Source organism: Trachinotus anak, unplaced genomic scaffold (genome assembly GCF_046630095.1).
Source record: "Trachinotus anak isolate AG129_WGS33_773 ecotype Australia unplaced genomic scaffold, CSIRO_AGI_Tana_v1 ptg000001l, whole genome shotgun sequence".
Classification (NCBI taxonomy): domain Eukaryota; kingdom Metazoa; phylum Chordata; class Actinopteri; order Carangiformes; family Carangidae; genus Trachinotus; species Trachinotus anak.
The window spans coordinates 12390311-12409449 of record NW_027273852.1 but is presented as its reverse complement, the minus strand read 5'-3'; the positions used below and the strand labels follow the sequence as shown (position 1 = coordinate 12409449).

Here is a 19139-nt window from a genome sequence, read left to right as displayed (position 1 = left end):
TTGCATGTCCTGCCCTTATAGAGTGACTGATCAGAGAGGTCTGCGCTACCAAGCAGCCATTTTAGCAGATCAATAGGATCCACTTAATGTTAACGTCAGAGAAGGTTATGACCATGTACAAGAATAGATCTCTGTTAGTGGTTACTGACTCCATTGTAGAGCTTAGCTTATGCACAAGTCAGATGCAAACATATCCAAAATGTGTAGTTTTTAACATGAGTCAAATCTTTAAATCATGAAAACAGACACTGCCAATGCATCTTCTTTAAAAACACATGGTAGTGTCGCTGCCGGAAATCATTGCTTTTCAAGACCTTTAATTTATGGGAACCACAATAAGTAGAACAACGAGTACAAAGAGGGCAGAACAATAGTGCTACTGTCCATAGACAAATAATGGATAAAGGCTGGCATCCTGTAGCTGTAGGCCTATAGTCCGTGCTGGAATGTACACATTCAGTAAGTGCTCTGATGCCATCTAGTGGTCAAAAGAAAAATGTTGTCCAGTTGAGGGAATCTGATTGTGTGCACATCCGAAAAACTGTGTTGTAAAAAGAATGAATACCTAAAAAAGAACATATTTAAATAATATATATAAATCTCTCTCAATATATATAGAGAGATATATTCATCTACATACATATATAGAAAAACACTATTGGCACTATTTGCTCTTTTCTAACATGGAGGAAAAAGAGGAAGAACACATTACGTATGCTTTTATACATACACATGCATATGTGTATGTATGCATTATCTCATTATTACACCTATGGCTCACAATGTCAGTGCTAAGATGCTAATATTTAGCGAGAATGTTTACAATGTTCACTATCTTAGTCTAACATGTTAACATGCTACCATTTGCTAACTTGCATGAAACAAGTAGTAGGCCAGTAACTGAGGCTGAAATTTGCAGATATTTAGTCATAAACCAATTTTGAACAAATTAAAATTTTGACCTGATGATGGAAGTTAAGGAACCACCAAAGTTATTACCATTCATCCTGAGGGGAGACATGTTCATTTGTACCACTGTACAAAAATGAACATATTGCACTTTTTTACAGCACTACTTTTATTTGATTTTTGCTATGAGTCACTTTTCAGATTGTATAAACTGCATATAAGGAGCTTATTAAACATGATGCAGCACTTTACTGTTAAACTAACCAATAATGTACTGAAGTAGGCTACCTAAAATTTGCTAAACATTGACTAGTTACAATATTAAGTAATAATGTTGAATGATACAATGTATTATCAATGATATAACACTCTGAATGGAGTAATTTTTAATGAATACTTTTTGATAGGCTATTTTCAGTATTCAGTGTTACTTGAAATAAGACTTTTCCCACTATTGTATTTCTACTTTTCCTTAAGTGAAGGATCTGAATACTTCTTCCACTACTGTTATATATCTAGACAAGATAACGGGGGATGGTTGTTGATTTTGTTGGCCATTAGACCCTCTCATGTGTGCCAATAAAACCAATAAATTGTGATGATTCCAATGTGCTGATTTTTTAAAATCTTTCTTTATTAATCATGGCATAGACTCTAAAATATTTGAGTGTCAAAGCTTTTAAAAGCTTCCAAAGCACCATTCAGTGTGTGCAGACACCTGTTCATTTGTCACTCAATTCACATTATTCAAATTTATACAAAAAACACAAAAAACAATCATAGCATGAGATCATCACACAAACAGGTTTATAAAAATATAGAAAAATAGAAAATAAGAAAAGATAAAAATGAACCTCATATAAAGCAACATCTCTATATGTAAAGATTAACTGAAGGCAATAAAAAGGATATAGCCATTTGTGACAAAATTTCCGTATACACAGGATTTGCCATTATCAGTGTGGATAGTTACAGTAACTTGCCTATAGGTGGCATAAAAGAGTCATATCTTAAACTGTGTGTTAAAAAGAAGACAATGAAATATATTACACAGCATTTGAAAAGGTTGAGTTGAAGCTTGCATTGACAGTTCTGTTAGTTTGAAGTACATTCGGACATACAAACCATTTTCCAAACAGGCAACACACAAATTCCATTCTTTAGGGAGCTGGAAGGTTTTTGCAAAAAATCCTGTTTAACATTTTGGTTTTGCTTGATATCTGAAGATATGTCTGTATGTGTGTCCATCCAGTGCAGCAGTGAGCAGACGTCCATTAGCAAGGTGAGAGTGGAGGAGGTTTCCAGTGTGATGAACAGTAAGTGTTCCCTTCAGAGTTTGGATGGTCTGAAGTCAGGCTGAGGCAGTGTTTCACTCTCAGATCATGAAGGACTGAGTTTGTTTGTAGTGCTTGAACTGTAGGGAGCAGAGAGACATTCAATAAACCACTTCCTTTAAGTCACTAGGGACCAGTGTTATCAGCAATTTATCAACAGCATTTAATGGCGACCTAAATTCACAGCAGCCAGCAAAACAAGCCCTGACACGATAACAATCCCTTTGATCACTCACGTTGCGGGTGGAAGGAGGAGGAGGAGGAGGAGGAGGAGGGTTGTAGGACTTGGTGCTGAAAGACAAAGGGTGGCAGTTCAGTCCGAGCTCATTACCAGTCAATAAAACATAGCTACAGGGGAAACAAGAGGCGCAGTGAAAAGTAAGACGCTCACCTTTTTGTTTTCTTTTCCTCTGTTGAAAGACACAACACAGGGGAAAGGTCAGTGAAAATAGCAAAATTAATACTATCATACCTGATGTTGGACATTTTCTTCATAATGTGTAGGTTGTCACTAACACACTCAAGTGACCCACATTATATCATACACTTCTACTTTACTTGAGTATTTCTTTCTTCCAACTTCTAGTCCACCACATTTCAGAATAAAATATTGCACTTGTTACAATACTTCAGTTATTACAGATTAAGGCTTTCTACAGGAAACATATGATCAGCTGATGACACATGATGCTTACATCAAACTGCAAAAATGGTTAAAATGCTTACGCAGTAATACACCTGTAAAATCAATTTAAGTCATTATTAATTAATATAGCATCCAGTGATTAACAAGGATAATGTTTCTACACGATGAGCACTTTTACACTGCTGCATACAAACACCCCTCTCTCACCTGACTGTAGTTTTACATGTCAGATTTTACCATGGATGATTACAGAGTCAAAGACACAAGCCACTGCTTTGTTTAAAAGTTAACAAGAGAAAAATCCTTCCTGGTTGCTTAAGATACCTTATTGCAAACATGAATAAATGAGTGCAATCCTCAAAGTTTTATCCTACAGGTTTAAAATTCTTACTCCTCTGGTTGCCATATTCAGTCAGAGAGATACAAGTCAAAACTCTAATTAACTGGTTGCTGAAGGAAATATTTTTTTGCATCAGTGGGATAAATAAGAGGATGAGACTCATGAATAGGACAGAAGGACTTATTAAATGACCTATCGAGTTTTAAAGTTTTACTTCTATTCATTTTATTTTAGTAATTCTTTAAAAAAAAAAAGTTCATTGCTCCAACACAAATTTATTGATTTAAGCACAAACACAAATTCCCCAGCAATGCACGACTCACTCTTGCAGCAGCCTCGGCGTCGGCAGACACACACACAGAAGCAGCAGAAGAGGACGAGCATCAGGACACCTGCAGCGCCTGCTATCAAAACTGTCATATTCAAAGGATCTAGAGGGAGGAGAGAGGGATTTCTTCTTCAGTCTCAGGTGAGTGGAGTATTACATGTAAACACCAACAAGTACTTTTTCCTAAACCACTTACATTCAATTACTTTCAGTTGTTGGGCCACACAACTTTTGGGCGCCCCCACACTGTTGGAGGACTCACAGCGGTACATCCCCGTGTCAATTTTGGACACACTCTTAAACTTCTGCTCAGGACAGATGAAAAAAAAGGTGAGAGGGAAAGTGTAGACAGCAAAGCTGAGTGACTGTACATATTGTATGTGTTTAACTGTGTTCGTACACGTGTGTCTGCACTTAAATGTGAGTGTGGTCTTGCGTGTCTACCTGTTGTACATGAGTAATTAGATAGTTTGGTGCATACTCACCAGTGTGCCCTTGTTTGTGTCGATGCTGTATGGGGTGTCGGCTGTGGACGTCAGAGCCTTGTTGTCTTTGTACCAGCGGTAGGTGGCAGGAGGCACGCTCAGTTTGTCCTTACAGAGAAGCTCGAGGCCTGAGCCGACAAACACGGAGCTCGGCACCTCACAGGACGGGACGTGAGGAGGCACTAAGGCAGCAGAGAACACAGACTGAGTACATATGAATGTTTATTTGTCAGAAACATTATCAATATGCAATTAATTTTGTTGTTTGGAGTAGTGTAATGATTTATCTTTTGTGTCAAAATGTATGTAATTATCTGCTATAGATAGATAAAAACATACATCCATTCTAAGATTAAAAGATATGTTTAAGTGATAGCTACCACAAAATATGTAAAAATCTGATATAGACATAGAAAATGTATATTGTCTCATACTTTAAAGTACAGTGTATATCATCATACTGCCCAGCCCTAACCTATTATAAAATTGAAGTTGCAGTTACCGTCCCCAGTCAAGCTGAAACATGTGTTGAGATGTAGTTGCTCTAATGACCACAAGATGCACACACAAGATGACTGAAAACCCTTCACAAATACAAAGTCTGCAAGACTGTTTCAAAATATCCAATACCACCCACGCACCTATTATTTACACTTGTTGTTGCAGCCTGTCCCAGCACAAATTAGATGACGCCTAGCTGACACATGCAATTCACAATCTCCATTTGATTTAACCAGCACCGGCTTCGAACTGTCAGAGGAAACTAGAGCTTGACTGACTGTGACTGTGAAATGCAGAGAACACAAAACTAGTTTCCAGTTTTGAAAAGGAAACAAGGCAACATTGCTTTTCTGTTGCCATTTGAGCTTAACAACAGTGATCACACAAGTTAGGATCAACATGTGGAACTCCACAGAAACTGGATCATGACTGGGATCATTTTAAACTCAAACTGAAAGTGTTTTAATGAGGGATCAGTGATGTAGTCATGGATGATCTGGTTTTTATTGCATTGTTTGTAAATTGCGTCTTCTGCTGTTTTATACAGATTTAAGTTTTATGTATGTGCCTAAAACCTTTGCACAGTAATGTATATGCATATTTACATGTGCACACAAACACACACCGAGCACATTGAGGGTTACAGTAGCCTCTCCCAGGCTGACGTGGTCCTCGCTGGCGGTCACCTCACAGCGGTACTCCCCCGAGTCTTTCTGATTAACAGAGTGTATCGTCAGCGTCGCTCCCTCTATCTTGGCCCGGCCTGCGTACGAACCTGAGGTGGAAGGTAATGGAAAGATGACAGAGCGTGAACAAAGCTTAACTAAGTGGCTGGAAAAAAGAATAAATCAAAGGTTGTAAGGATGAAACGATGATGTCAAGAAAAGGAGCAAAATATCAGCTTTTTTGAACTCAGGGTGGTCAAAGGAATATATGAAGTAAAATCTGTCACTCACCAGCAAATTTGTTATTGAAGTACACAAATGTCACCCCCTTCCCTTTCTTCTTCCACTCGATACGAGGGTTCTGATCTTTCTCTGTCCTGAACTCACAGGCCAGCACTGCATCTGAGAGGACAGGAAACACAGCACAAATGTACTTTTATTACAGTGAGCTTACGAAACCTGATCTGCATGAAGTAATACTGGATGTGTTGATAAGGTTTGAAGGACAGGTCCACTGTATTGTGATTGCTGTTTTTGCTCATTTCCTGTGTTAATTTGAGATATCAGCTGCTTTCCCTTTGTCTTACTTGATTTTACAAGAAAATATTCTGAAATGTATTGTCTTCTCGTGTTCATATTAAACAACAAAAGGTTTCTGTCAATCTGTTTAAGATCTACACAAATTTGCTTTGCAGTGATTTGTTTGTTGATATGAATGATTTGTTTTGGAATGAGAAACACACAAAAAGCAGATATCAGATCTAAGATCTCTCTTCACGTGACCTAAACGTGAGTATAAAGTTACATTACTTATCCAGGATTTAAAAAAAAAAAAAAAAGATATATATATATATATATACAAAACTGTGTCATCTTGTATTACTATCAGCTTTTCTTTCATAGTCATATCTTCCCACATGTTTTTAATCAGAAGTATTTTTTTTATTCTTATCATTTAGAATTAGATGACCAGATTCACTGGAAAATATTTAATCAAGGTGAATCTATCAGACACTAAGGATAAGACAAATGTTAAAAAAAAAAAAAAACACCAAATGACATTAGACAATTCTGTGGTGAAAAACTGTGGCAAAGAAAAAAGTCTCACCTGTGTGCTCATGGACCTCCACTTTGGGTTTACTGCTGCTCACAGTCACTGACAGACAGACACGGCCTGTTGGGATTAAAGGATCAATTAAAGTTATAAAGTGGTAACCAGTTTTACCCTCAGGCCACCAAGTACAACGACCTTAAAGTCCTTCTCTTGTCACATCCTTGATGAGAAACATGTATTATATCTATAGTTCAGACGGAGGGCCTGCGGGGGCGTCTTATAGAGTCCAGCACAATCAGAGACCAGAAGTACAATCAGACATGTAAACAGGATAAAGAAGTGTATGAGACTGAGTCATAGCCTACACCCATTCTCATCGTGTAGAAAAAAATACAAGAACTTTAATTTCCCACAGAAGAATATTATGTGCATATCAGCTTACTTTTTGACTGGATGGAAACACACACATTTGTCTGTCCGTATTTGAGAGGACCCAACTTGATGTAATGCATCCCCCAGTACCCGGTCCTGAGTTCCACTGAATTCTAACCTGAGCCTTAAAACCAAGTCTTAGCCTTCAAACAGTCTGGAGTAATGAGGACCAGCCAAAATGTCCTCACAATTCAGGAATGTCCTTATTATGATGGTTTAAAACTGAAATTAGTCCTCACAAAGCTGGCAAGACAAACCTATACACACACACACACAAACACACAGACATATAGTGTATACCCTCATCCTGGTGGTGCCAGGAGCGGGGGTGTGTAGGAATGCAGGTGATGAATGACTCTTCGACAAGCTGCTTTAGCCCAACCTGATAACCTCTTTTAGTGATCTGTCCCTTTAACACACACACACACACACACACACAGACACACACAAACACACACAAACACACACACACACACGCACAATTAGTACCAAATACTCACTTGAACAGTGACTGTAAAAGTTAATCTTTTCCTTCTCACATAACGGAAGCTGTAGTTAATTTGACTTCGTGTTAGTTACAACAGATTTGACTGGAAATAACGTTTCCACAGCAGGAAACAGTGTAACTGAAGTATGGCTTAATAAACTACAAAGCTTGGGAGCTCCAACAAGTAGCCATCCCTGATATCACACAAATGGACAGCAGAGAAGTGGATGGTGCTGCAGATAAAGTTTCTATCGATATTATGCATTTCTATAAAGCATTTCCTAGAAATAAAATGTAAGATGACAAAGAATGACACTGATAAGTGATAACAATGAATTTTCTATGCTGTTTGCATGGTTTTCTATTAATTTTGTCAATTAAATGCAATGGAAAAGCCACAAATATTGATTAAGTAATGTAGACTGTTTAACAAGCCTTATATTATTTTTGCATATGCCCTAACATTGGCCTATCATACCTCTTGTATCTTTTTTTTCTCCTTGAGTTGATTTGAAAGATAAGCGTGCTTTTTTATTTTTTTACTCTTTGTTCTCTTTTGCATTTTAATAATCAGAAAAATCTCACAGACATTGTTTTTGACACTCTCACCTAGATAAAGCAGAACTGTCATCTTCAACAGGAAGCCTGCAAGCACATCCTGTGAATCTTGTGAAGAATGACTTCAGAATTTTTTTCACTTCACTTAAACTCATGTAGCATGTGTGTGAGTGAGTGAGTGAGTGTGTGTGTGTGTGTGTGTGTGTGTGTGTGTGCGTGTGTATTTCTGAATGTGGCGCACACATGCGTAGAAAGCAGCTCTTCATGGCAGTAACCTTACCCTTCTCAGCTGGCACAGCACACACACACACAGACATCATCATCACACACTTGCTTGGTGGTTGAACCCTTAACCCCAAGTCCTCTGCACCGTATGCTTTACTTTGAACTTCAGCCCAATTTAAACTTAAGTCTGACTTAACACTTAACCAGAATCCTTGCAATGAAAGTGATCTTAACCCATGTGCACAGAAAATATATTTGAACATGCATGCAATATATTGTACAATACACTGCAAACAGAAAAAGACAAAATTGTTCATGGATATACATTATTATGTTCTCCACTCTCACTGATGTTTTAAATACAGTCCATTTGAAGTCCATTTGTAATCATATTCAAATGCATGTGGTTCAGATTTTTTCTTTTTTGGGGAATGTTGTAATTGAAACAACATCCAAATAATGTTATAATAGAAAATTTATTTTCCCCAAAATATTCCAAACACAGCTCTTTAATAGTTTTGTACAAACAGAAGAAAGATTTCAATCTTTTCATCTCTGTGAGGTTCCTCCTGAGTAAATTCAGGAAAGATCAAAACACATACACACGTCAAAGCTGCAATTATTGACATGAAGCACGTTGTCTAGAAAGCAGCCTCTGCCCTTTAAAATTCCCACAGCAACTTCAAATGCATTTTTTCCAGATAGCAAATGGTCCTTTTCATCTCTGTCTAATTAACAGCAGGGTCAGTCAGGGGCTATCTTCAAACTGTAACTGTGGGATCACATACTCCTCCGCTGGGCCGTGTGATGTGTCTGATCAGTGTGTGGATCTCGGGCTCAAACGGCATCAGAGCGGGTTCTGTGTGTAAACATGAAGCCCAGCCGCGACCACTCCCTGCACAATCTCAGCCCCCGATACAGCCCTTGGACACATCACACCACCTCCCTTGACTGTGGAGTTATGCACAAGCTTAATCACGCAAACTAATCATCAGTAAAACAAACCCCTTCCGTTTGCTTCATATTGAAAACATGCATAGTTATTACAGTAAACAATTTGTTGCTGATACAAAACATACATACAGCAAATACGGCAGCAAGCCACTTGAATCATACATTATCTAATTAAAACATCTCTTTGATAAAAACACTTCAATCAATGAGTAAATTATTTAAAAAATCACATCATTATGCTGCATTTCTAAAGGATTGTATGGAAAACAATAAGGAGGAAGACTTAAGAGAGGGAAGTCTGACTTTCTTGGGGAGAGCTCAGGAAGGTCTTTTTTTTTTTCCCTCAAACCAGATTTATATTTTATCTCCAAAAAAGATCAATTAAAGAATGATGAAACATACTCCAATCTATTACATTTAAAATGTAAGAATATGCTACACCGTACAAAACGTATATGTTGCCTTTTTAAATTATTTATTGGTAACTTGAGTTGTACCAATATTGTTGAAATACTTCTAAGAGGAGGGTTCAAATAAACAGTGGGGGGTCTGGCTTTCTTAAAAAACCAAAACAAAAGGTTAAATCCCCCCCCCCCCCCCCCAACACAAATAATTATCATACAGTCCCTAACTATAATCTTTGATAGGCTTTAAATTGGTTTTCTGTTTTTTTCTGTCCACACCTTAAGAAACTTTTCTTTTTTTTTTTAAATTTCAGACTAAACTGAACCAAAATGTTTCAAGTAGAATGGGATATCTGAGACAGTATCATCTACTGTGGGAAAAGTAGCCTGGGAAAAAAAACAAAAAAACACAGACACACCACAGACTGAAACTTCAGGCTGCCAGAAGGTAAAAAGCTCTTTCTCAACATACTGTTGCCTCTATGTCTGTACACACCCTAAACTTTTAGCAGTTCTCTGTCTGCTATGTTATGTAAGATGCAAGCAGCTACTTTTTCCCGTTATTAATAATGTTGCCAAATTCCATCACAAAGTTTTTAACACCAGGAAAAAGAAAAAAACCTCACTGTGCAACAAAGTGATGAGGAGAGGCAGCGCCAACATCTTCACGGTCTTCATGTTCAGTCACTTCCCAGGAGCTTGGATCCGACCTCAGGTCTGTGTTTGTCCGCTGAGTCCGGATGGGATTCAGTTTTTACTCCAAACTCTCCACAGCTTCTTCAAGTTTCATCTGCAGCATGCGATTGCGCGTTCACGTATCGCGGACAACTGACGGGGAGCGCGCACAGGCAGGAGACCACCAGTGGGCAGAGCAAGCAGATGAGGTGTTCTGTGTAGGCTATTCACAGTCTGCTGTGTTGGTTTTGTTAGTTACTATTTCACACAGTATCATAGGGACGATGTTGAAAGGCCTCTGATATTCATGTATGTCAGCTATTTGTTTATTTTATGGTGTATTTGATATTATGAGAAAGAGAATGCGACTGAAATGTCCAGGAATCAGGATGCTACATAATCCCTCCACCAGTGTTCACACAGTAAAGCCCAATATGTTTTTTGTTTCCATTGTGGTCCTTGGTGCAGACAGAGCTGAGATCCTTGTGTAAAGGCGGCATCACACTGCCATGGAGGTGGTGGTTATGAAGGTACTTAAGTGCCAGCCTTTTACTTATCTTGAGTAGGGCTGTTTTAATTTTACAGTACTTTACTCTAATCCACTACATCTCGGAGTCAAATATAGTACTTCCCTTTGCTGACAGCTTATAAAATCTCAAACATTGTGATAACATTAGTTCTATCTCAACCAGCTGCAGTCTTAAAATGCTAAAATATTAATGAATAATCAAAAGCAACAATAGGCTACTACAGTATAATATCATTCTAACATCATTTCATAATGACTTTTTTAATTGTGATACTTAACGTACATTTAACCTTTGTATTCTATTTTTTTCAATGCAAGGCTTGTAGTGTATTTTTACATTGTGTTGCTACTTTTACTGAAGTAATAGATCCTCCACCACTGCATCAAATTAACACAATACAGACAGCCATCATCATTAAAGTCTCACAGGTCAAACAGCAAAATAAAATTTAAAAAAAAGAAATATATTACATACGAATTAAGTCTAAGCAGTTCCAAGATTCCTATAAGCCATAGTTTGACCTTCTTAAAAGCTGTGGTGGTATTTACTTTTGTAAGAAACTGCGTAATGTATTCCAGATACAGGCACCACAACGAGCCTAAAAGAACCAGAGCCCATAAGAACATTAAAATCAGCTGTTTCATTCCTGCTTGGTGGTAAGTAATCAAGGTGACAATATAAAGTCTAAACCTGTAAAAACCTACGGTTTTCTCTTACAGCTTTTGACCAAATTCTACTGTACAATGCTACATAATCCTTCCACCAGTGTTCACTGTGAAGGCCTCCTCCTTGTTGACAAATGAATACAGTCTTTAATCTTAACTGCCCTACATATTTGCTTTTATTCATACATTTTTATGAAATTATTTAGCTTTAAATCATTTAATCCTCCACTAAATTGGTGGTGAGAAGATGAATCTGTGGTGAGTGAGGCTGTGAGTTTTCCAAATGTCACCAGCGACGAGTGTAATAGGAGGTGCAGAGATGAAACAGCTGCTGGCTGAGCTACTGTGTCCTTGGCTATCAGGTTTCTCACCACACAACAGCACATTGTCGCTCATTCTGGTCAATGTGCACACATGCTTACATCTGTGGCCATATGCACACACAAAGACCCACACAGGGGCCGTGCACACAGGCACGTGTGCATAAACACAGACAGAGAATACGAGTGAAATACAAGCTCACAAAATCGCAGCTGCAGCACCTGTTCACAGTCAGCAATCCCAGCTGCTGCGCTGTGAGCGGGACACACTGATGTCATGTAACACACAGCAGCTCAACACACACATCCACAACAGCACAGCTCAGTGCTCACTACCTAAACAAACTCCCTCAGATATTAAAGTAAGCAACTATAAATCCACTGTGATCTTTGATGACAGCAGTGTCAGCCCAAGCATCACTTTAAACTATACTGCACAAAACCTCAAAAACATGCTGTGGCCTGTTTGTGCCAACTAGGATTATAGCAGAATTTAATCAAGGATCATTTTTCTATTCCACAACACTGTTTCCAAAAAAGTCAGGGACACTGTGTAAAATGTAAATAAAAACAGAATGTGATGATGTGCAAATCATGTAAACCCATATTTAATTGAAAATAGAACAAAGACAACATATCAAATGTTGAATTTTTATTGTTTTAGAGAGGGACCATCCAGCTTGTTAGCTGAAGACATTTGGCACATCATAAAAGAACGGGACAATGTTTCACTTTTAAAATTCCAGCAACCGATCTCCTCAGCTCACAAACATTTACAGTGTTGTTAAAACAAGAGGTGATGAGACACAGTGGTAAACGGGGGCTGGGTTCTTTGATAAATGAAGCCAGAGAGATGCACCACATGTTAGCAAATCAAGGCTGTAAACATCATCAATTGTTAGAGGGACATTTGGGAAAATATCTTGTAAGAGGCATCACAGTATCAGAGGAGCAGGCTGTGACCACAAACTAACACAAACTATGTGACTGAGCTGAATACATTCTGGCAGGTAATGGTTTGAGTATCATAGTGAACCTTTTTTCTGTTTTCTGAGCAGATCCATTTCCTCCTGGCCACAGTCTGGCCCTCTGCCTTTTTAAATAAAGCACCATTTTCTGGCATCATTTCTGGTTCCAGCAAATGATGAATAATTATTATTTGGCATTTAACAGAGTACAGATCTATAATATCTCAGTGAGTGGAGGGATTTTGTGAGAATTACATGTCAGCTATTTCAATAATAATATATATATTTTTCATCTCTTTTGAAAGTAAACCCTTTGGGGCTTCATCTTGTTGCTTGCAACTACAAAGCTAACCTTAGAAACTTTTTTGTTAAATGTGAACATTGCTTACTTTTAATATTATATATATATATATATATACATCATATATACATATATCAAGTCTGATTTCCCAGTTGTGTACTTCTTTGGAAGGGTTCATGCCTTCGGGAAACAAAAGAGAATAAAATATGGACTCCTGACAAGATAAGGTTACAGGAAGGCCGTGATTTATAAGTGACTGAAAGAGAGAAGACATAAAAAGGGGCAGGACAAATGCTGCTCATAAAGATTAGGAGTACCATAAGGAAACCCAGATAAACAGTATAAAGGTCCATGAACAGGTGGAAATAACTTGCTGGTACAAGTAACGCTGGCATAAATCACAATCGACAATTCAGCATAAACATCATTCAGACTTTACCATACAGATCAAGATGAAGATACTGGTTTTGCTCTCACTGAGCCTTGCAGGTAAGAGATTTCATTTCGTTTTCAGGAGTGTGTTCTGCAAAAGATTGATTTCCGCTTCTCCTTTCATTGAGTTTTGAAAAACTGCACATATTTGCTGTGATGACTTGAGTTAAAACATCTGCCAGTGATTCAGGCAATGAGCCTTGTCACAACCCCAAAAAGAGTCTGATACATCAAAGCAGGTCATGCAATTTCCGTTATTTGTACAGATTTAAGAAATCAAGATTCAAAATGGAAATGCTCTGCACGACACATCAACTCTGTCGAAATCATTTTTCAAGTTTAATGTTCAACTGCTTTGCTATAAATAAACGGTGAATATTTCTTGCTGGAAAGTCAATCAAACGACTACAGAGTGATGCTAAACAACTACAAATAGAGACCACATCGCTACAAAGAGACACAAAATGACCACAGAGACACACAGAGATGCAAAATACCAAAAAGTGACATGATTACAAAGACATACAAAAAGACCAAAAAAAACGACAACAAAAAAACAAAGTTTAATGTGAAATTCCCTCAAAAAGAAACAAAACAATCAAAAGAGACACAACACAACCACGAAGACACACAAAGCAACTACAGAGAGACGAAAGATTAAAGAGAAGACACATAAAATGCAGTTTGTAGTTGTTTTGTGTCTCTTTCTTTCTGGTTGTCTTGCTCTTGTAAAGTGTTGGAGGGGTCTTTTACATGAAGAGGCCCATTGCCTCATTGATGGGTGCAGGTAAGGGAATATGCCTAATTTTTAAATGTAACTTTTCTTATTCACTCTTCGCAGTGGCTCATGCGATGCCCCCATTTCCTCCTGGTGTGGTACAAAGTCCTGATTTGATTAAAGAAGACCAGAGCCCTCTGCTGGGAGACTTGGTTCCTGTGCAGGGTCATGTGGAGGTGGAGGATCCTGCACCACAGCCCAGACCAGACTCCACGGAGCAGCAGGAAAAACTGTCTCCAGTGTCAGTGGACATGAAGCAGAGCAGTGTGGGGGAAGCAGAAGCTAAAGCAGAGCCAGAAGTTAAGGTGGAGCAGGAGCCGAAAGCAGAAGTTAAGGTGGAGCAGGAGCTAAAAGAGGAGCCAGAAGTTAAGGTGGAGCAGGAGCCAAAAGCAGAAGTTAAGGTGGAGCAGGAGCTAAAAGCAAAGCAGGAGCTAAAAGCAGAGCCAGAAGTTAAGGTGGAGCAGGAGCTAAAAGCAGAGCCAGAAGTTAAGGTGGAGCAGGAGCTAAAAGAAGAGCCAGAAGTTAAGGTGGAGGAGGAGCTAAAAGAAGAGCCAGAAGTTAAGGTGGAGCAGGAGCTGAAAGAGGAGCCAGAAGTTAAGGTGGAGCAGGAGCTGAAAGAGGAGCCAGAAGTTAAGGTGGAGCAGGAGCTAAAAGAAGAGCCAGAAGTTAAGGTGGAGGAGGAGCTAAAAGAAGAGCCAGAAGTTAAGGTGGAGCAGGAGCTAAAAGAAGAGCCAGAAGTTAAGGTGGAGCAGGAGCTGAAAGCACAGCCAGATGTTAAGGTGGAGGAGGAGCTAAAAGAAGAGCCAGAAGTTAAGGTGGAGCCAGAGCTCAAAGATGACCCAGAGTTTCAGGTGGAGCCTGAGGCTGAGGTGGAGCCAGATGTCCAAATGGAGCTAGAAGCTGAAGAGAACCCCATGTTTAATGAGGTCCAAGAGGAGTTTCAGGTGCAGCTGAACCTCGAAGCAGAGACTGAAACAGGTCGGGAGATTGAAGAGAGGCACATTGACATGGAGGGAAACAATGAAATAGTGGGTGACCCCATCATGGAGTTGGTGCCACTGGATGACGACAACTCGTTTGGAGAGGAAAAGAGCGATGAAGAGCTGTCAGAAATGGAGAAGACTTTGAGGGCAGCATTTAACAGTGAAGATCCTGATGTGGAACTTCTGCCAGAGGATGAGGGGCTAAAGAGGAAGAGGGAGGTCATACCAGATGGTGCTGTCATGGAAGAAGGGCCAGCGTTGGACATTAATGAGCAGCAGATTTCAACTTTCGACTATTTCCCAAATGAGGAGGCCAGGATGGGCAAGGAGCAAGACTCTCTCACAGCGGAGTCAGACTATTCAATGATGGAGGAACCAAGGAGTGAGTTTGTCGGGGAGAGAGACCTTCCTTCTCTCGATGGAGGCGCCGAGATTGGTGTGGTGCCTGAAAGTGAAGAGCAGGCTTTGATGAGACAAGGAGGTAAAAACCCTGTAGAGAAAGGATTATCACCTTACCACCATTCAAATCGACCAAACACAATGCTTCAGTTTCTTAATTTCCCCAAGGGAATAATAAAGTATTCTGACTATCTATCTATCTCGGTGTTAGCCAAATTTTCTCTCAGTGTTTCTCTGAACCATATTTCCCTGTGGAGCAGCAGAGTAACAGAGAGAGGGAATTTGGTGCTAAAAATGTTGTAACTTTGGAAAAAATATTGTAACTTCATTAGTCTAATTCAGATTGATGCCCCCTTATTAGTATCTGTATCTGTGTTCGTGTGTGCATGTGAGTTTTGTCCTCCTTTCATGAGCAGCATGATGGAAAATGTTGTAATTCCACCTTTTTGCCACAGGGCGGAGCTATTCTCCTTTTGTGGCAATTGAGGGGAAGCGCTACCATTTCTTCAAAGGACCAAGGAGAGCTGAAGATGCTGAGGTATGTACATGTTCTCCACTAACTGAAAAGATGCCCCATAAAGTATTTAAAAAGTGAGACTTCTTTAGGGCCACACAGTTCATAATGTGTCTAATCTCACTGTCGCTGTCTCACTGTTTCCTTGCAGTTCTTCTGCCAGGCACAGTTCCCCGGTGGCCACCTGGCCTCCATCACAACCCCATATATCCACAGAGAGGTGATGAACATGATAGTGCAGCACAGCGGGGTATATACACGCACCTGGATTGGAGGACTCCGATATTTGGAGGTGTGTATGTTCAGCCCGGGAGTGGGTAGTCATAAATCTACTGCTGAAGAGATGAAATAATAATTTTACTCCTCATCAAATAAATGACACCTCAATTTGATTGCACCTCATTAATCTCCTGTTATTTGTCAGACCGGTCGCTTTGTCTGGTTGGATGGATCCCGCTGGGGCTATGCTGATTGGCTGTCGGGGGAGCCCAATAACACAGCAGATGTGGAGGACTGTGTGGAATTGCTGGCATCTAGTAGGTGTCAGTTTGCTGTATCCCTCCGCAGAGCCTCAGTTTGGTTAACTTTTGCTAACTTTCTATGCGTTCATTTTTCTTAAGCACCTTTCAAACTGTCCTCACACCACATGGTGTCCTTTTTTTCGGCTCAAACTCAGGTATAAATCTGACATCTCATTTTGTTTATTTAACAAAGTGTAAAGCTGCAAGGAACTCAAAATATGCCATATAGAATAGTTAAAGGTCATAAACATATTGTTTAACTATTTATACAAATAAATACAGCGAGAAATATAGCAATAACACAATCTGTTTACATGCAAAGTGTCCTGAAGGCACAGAGATACTGCTTGTTCCTTTAATGTTTTACCAGATATGAATTTTAAACGTCGTTGCCATGATTTTCTGATTGGTTTCTGTGTCTTTCAGGAAATGGAAAGTTCAATGACTTCACTTGCTGGGAACCTCAGGCGTTTATCTGCTCCTACCCTTATCAGTGAGCTCTCACACCTCCTGCTTCTTTGTGTGATTTTGAGTTTAAAATCACATCTTGGACAACAACGGGACTGAAACTATAAAATAACTTAAAGTACTATGATTAGGACCTCTAAGTATGTTGTACTTTATACTCACTGGTAGAAGTAAATATTCTGTAAATAAAGAAAAGATGAAATTTTGTTCTAAAACTTGTTGCGATTACTACTTACTACTTACTACTTATATACTTATGTGTATATATATATATACATAGCACTTCAGTTAGGAAGTTAAGTGTACTTAGTATAATTCCATGTGCACTCATGATTAAAGTGCAGGTTCAGCACTTTTCCTATAATGAAAATAACTTACATTATATGTTTATAATTTTTATCTTTGAAATTTAATTCCATATGTCATATATTTTTTACTCTCATTTTTATTATAATCATTGCACTTTAGCCTTCTGGCCCATCCTCAAACTATCCCACCCTGCATTTGACTGCACATATTAAAAATGGGAGAGAATGTGACAAATAAATCTTTGAATCTTGAAATTTTAAGTGAGGTGTTTTTTCTCCTAACAAAATAAACCAAAATACAATGTGTAACCTGAGTAACTTTGAAATAGATTTTAAGTGTGTCTGCATTAAATACAAAAGAGTGTATTTAAACACATTTAATTACAAGTTAATTGTGTATCAATTATCAAACTTAAGTACATTTTTTAAATTACATTAATTATTCATTTAAAATTAATTGTATTGTTAATACATCAGGTACAATGCTAGCATGTCAGAAACAGCACAGTTTAAGTACAGATATTATGGCACACTTTTAGGTGCATTCAAATATACTTAACCCACCATACACACATCATAACACACCTGACAATGTGATCTGTGTAAATTCAAGGTTTATGTTCCCTGTCATCACAGAGCCTTGTTGTTGGTTATGTGATGAGGAGTGTTTATCAGGAAACAGTGGCACGACCATCAGTCTGACAGGTGCATATAAACCTCCAGCCCATCCAGGACCCAGACATGTCAGCCTTACTAAACCCATGGAGTCCAGGAGTTGGGGTTTATATTACAGCATCAGGGAACAGTCTCCCTGTCCAAAAAAGATCTGTTCTGATGCCAAAAAACTGTGTTATGTCTGCAACATTGCTGGCTGGAGACACACTGTATGTTTGATTATGTTCTATGCCATTAAGACTCATTGGATACCAATCCTTGCCTACGCTTTAAAATTACAGGAGCTTAGCGCCCACTAACTGATGTATTCACACACTCAGGCTGTACATGCGGCTACTGTAAAGCCTGCCTGGGCTCACATGTTGCTGTGTGTGACTGTGACTCATTTTCCACTGGGCTGCACAACCTTTTCCTGACCTTTGGATGTCGAGGTGAGGATTACCAACTGTAAGGTGATGACTGGCAGCTCTTTATCCTTCTATTTTAATTGCTAAATGTTCCACAAATACATACATCCCCCAGTACCACACACAAACTTATTAATTAATGTGAGTGTCAAGTTATACAGCCCAATGTAAACCATTTTTAGAGAAATACAATCTTTGACACATGTGAGCCTTGCAGATTCTCTATTGTTCCCCTACCATGAAAAGTGACTTTTGTTGGATTTAAGAGATCACAGATGAATGTGCATCTCCAATCTCTTACTGGAGAGATATATCCAACAGCTTTGCAGAGTGCATTACAAAATCATATTTTTAGACTCTGTGGGTAATCCGATCTGGTTAGTCATCATCACCAGACTGTATTAAAACTGATGAATAATGAAAAAAATAAATAAATAAATACATTTTTTTGGCAAAGATGGACAAGCTGTGCAAAATCTCATTCATCAATCATTAATAACAAATGAAACAGAGAGCGGTGGAAATACCCTAATACCTTGACTGATTATTAGTTGGCTGTTTAGATGAGAGTGACTCAGTGTTGCTGTTTGCCATCTGTCAGTTCAAGTCATTTTGTAGGTTTATGTAGCACAACCAGTTGTTTGCTGGCATCTGTGTGTGTGTTTATGCACTGAGGCTGTGAAGCCTCCCATGTAAAGCCCTATAGCCGGGCTTACAAACACTTGGCTACCCCCACATTCAGTTGTGCTGTTTGCATTAAAAGCTGGACTCTGCTGGTGGCACAAAAACAGACCCTAACAGCCTTTTATAGTACACATACCAACACTAATCTGTGTACTTCCTTCATCTGTGGTCTTTATGCCGGTGAACATG

At 38.9% G+C, this 19139-nt stretch overlaps 2 protein-coding genes across 8 annotated transcripts; one reads left to right on the top strand and one right to left on the bottom strand.

Annotated features, from left to right (window-relative positions):
• Positions 1 to 1646: 1646 nt before the first annotated feature.
• On the bottom strand, positions 1647 to 10136 carry jam2b (junctional adhesion molecule 2b). Its single transcript, XM_071477502.1, has 10 exons — positions 9949 to 10136; positions 6317 to 6382; positions 5500 to 5610; positions 5169 to 5318; positions 4043 to 4224; positions 3754 to 3862; positions 3553 to 3660; positions 2635 to 2653; positions 2480 to 2534; positions 1647 to 2323 (listed from the first exon to the last, which is right to left on the bottom strand). Exons 1-10 carry the CDS (start codon positions 9998 to 10000, stop codon positions 2285 to 2287), a joined length of 891 nt encoding a protein of 296 aa, XP_071333603.1. The 5' UTR covers positions 10001 to 10136; the 3' UTR covers positions 1647 to 2284.
• Positions 10137 to 13098: 2962 nt separating this feature from the next.
• Positions 13099 to 17439, top strand: LOC139621145 (probable inactive protein kinase DDB_G0270444). 7 transcript variants are annotated; one of them, XM_071477489.1, is made up of 7 exons: positions 13099 to 13270; positions 14055 to 14362; positions 14591 to 15455; positions 15829 to 15911; positions 16039 to 16179; positions 16312 to 16423; positions 16835 to 17439. In XM_071477489.1, the coding sequence occupies exons 1-7, from the start codon at positions 13234 to 13236 to the stop codon at positions 16903 to 16905; spliced, it is 1617 nt and encodes a 538-aa protein (XP_071333590.1). In that variant the 5' UTR covers positions 13099 to 13233; the 3' UTR covers positions 16906 to 17439. The 7 variants fall into 7 exon arrangements, with proteins under 7 accessions (XP_071333590.1, XP_071333581.1, XP_071333560.1 ...); XM_071477480.1 differs by having other exon boundaries at positions 14555 to 15455; XM_071477459.1 differs by having other exon boundaries at positions 14447 to 15455.
• The last annotated feature ends 1700 nt before the right edge of the window (positions 17440 to 19139 follow it).

Bases quoted from the DNA above. Each gene is read 5' to 3' on its own strand.
- LOC139621145 (XM_071477443.1), top strand. From the start codon at position 13,234: ATGAAGATACTGGTTTTGCTCTCACTGAGCCTTGCAG. The intron at 13,271-14,054 runs GTAAGAGATTTC...CACTCTTCGCAG, and splicing joins GCTCTCACTGAGCCTTGCAG to TGGCTCATGCGATGCCCCCA. The intron at 16,180-16,311 runs GTGTGTATGTTC...GTTATTTGTCAG, and splicing joins GAGGACTCCGATATTTGGAG to ACCGGTCGCTTTGTCTGGTT.
- jam2b (XM_071477502.1), bottom strand. From the start codon at position 10,000: ATGAAGACCGTGAAGATGTTGGCGCTGCCTCTCCTCATCACTTTGTTG. The intron at 5,319-5,499 runs GTGAGTGACAGA...CTTCCACCTCAG, and splicing joins CTTCAATAACAAATTTGCTG to GTTCGTACGCAGGCCGGGCC. The intron at 2,324-2,479 runs GTGAGTGATCAA...TGCTCCCTACAG, and splicing joins CTCCTCCTTCCACCCGCAAC to TTCAAGCACTACAAACAAAC.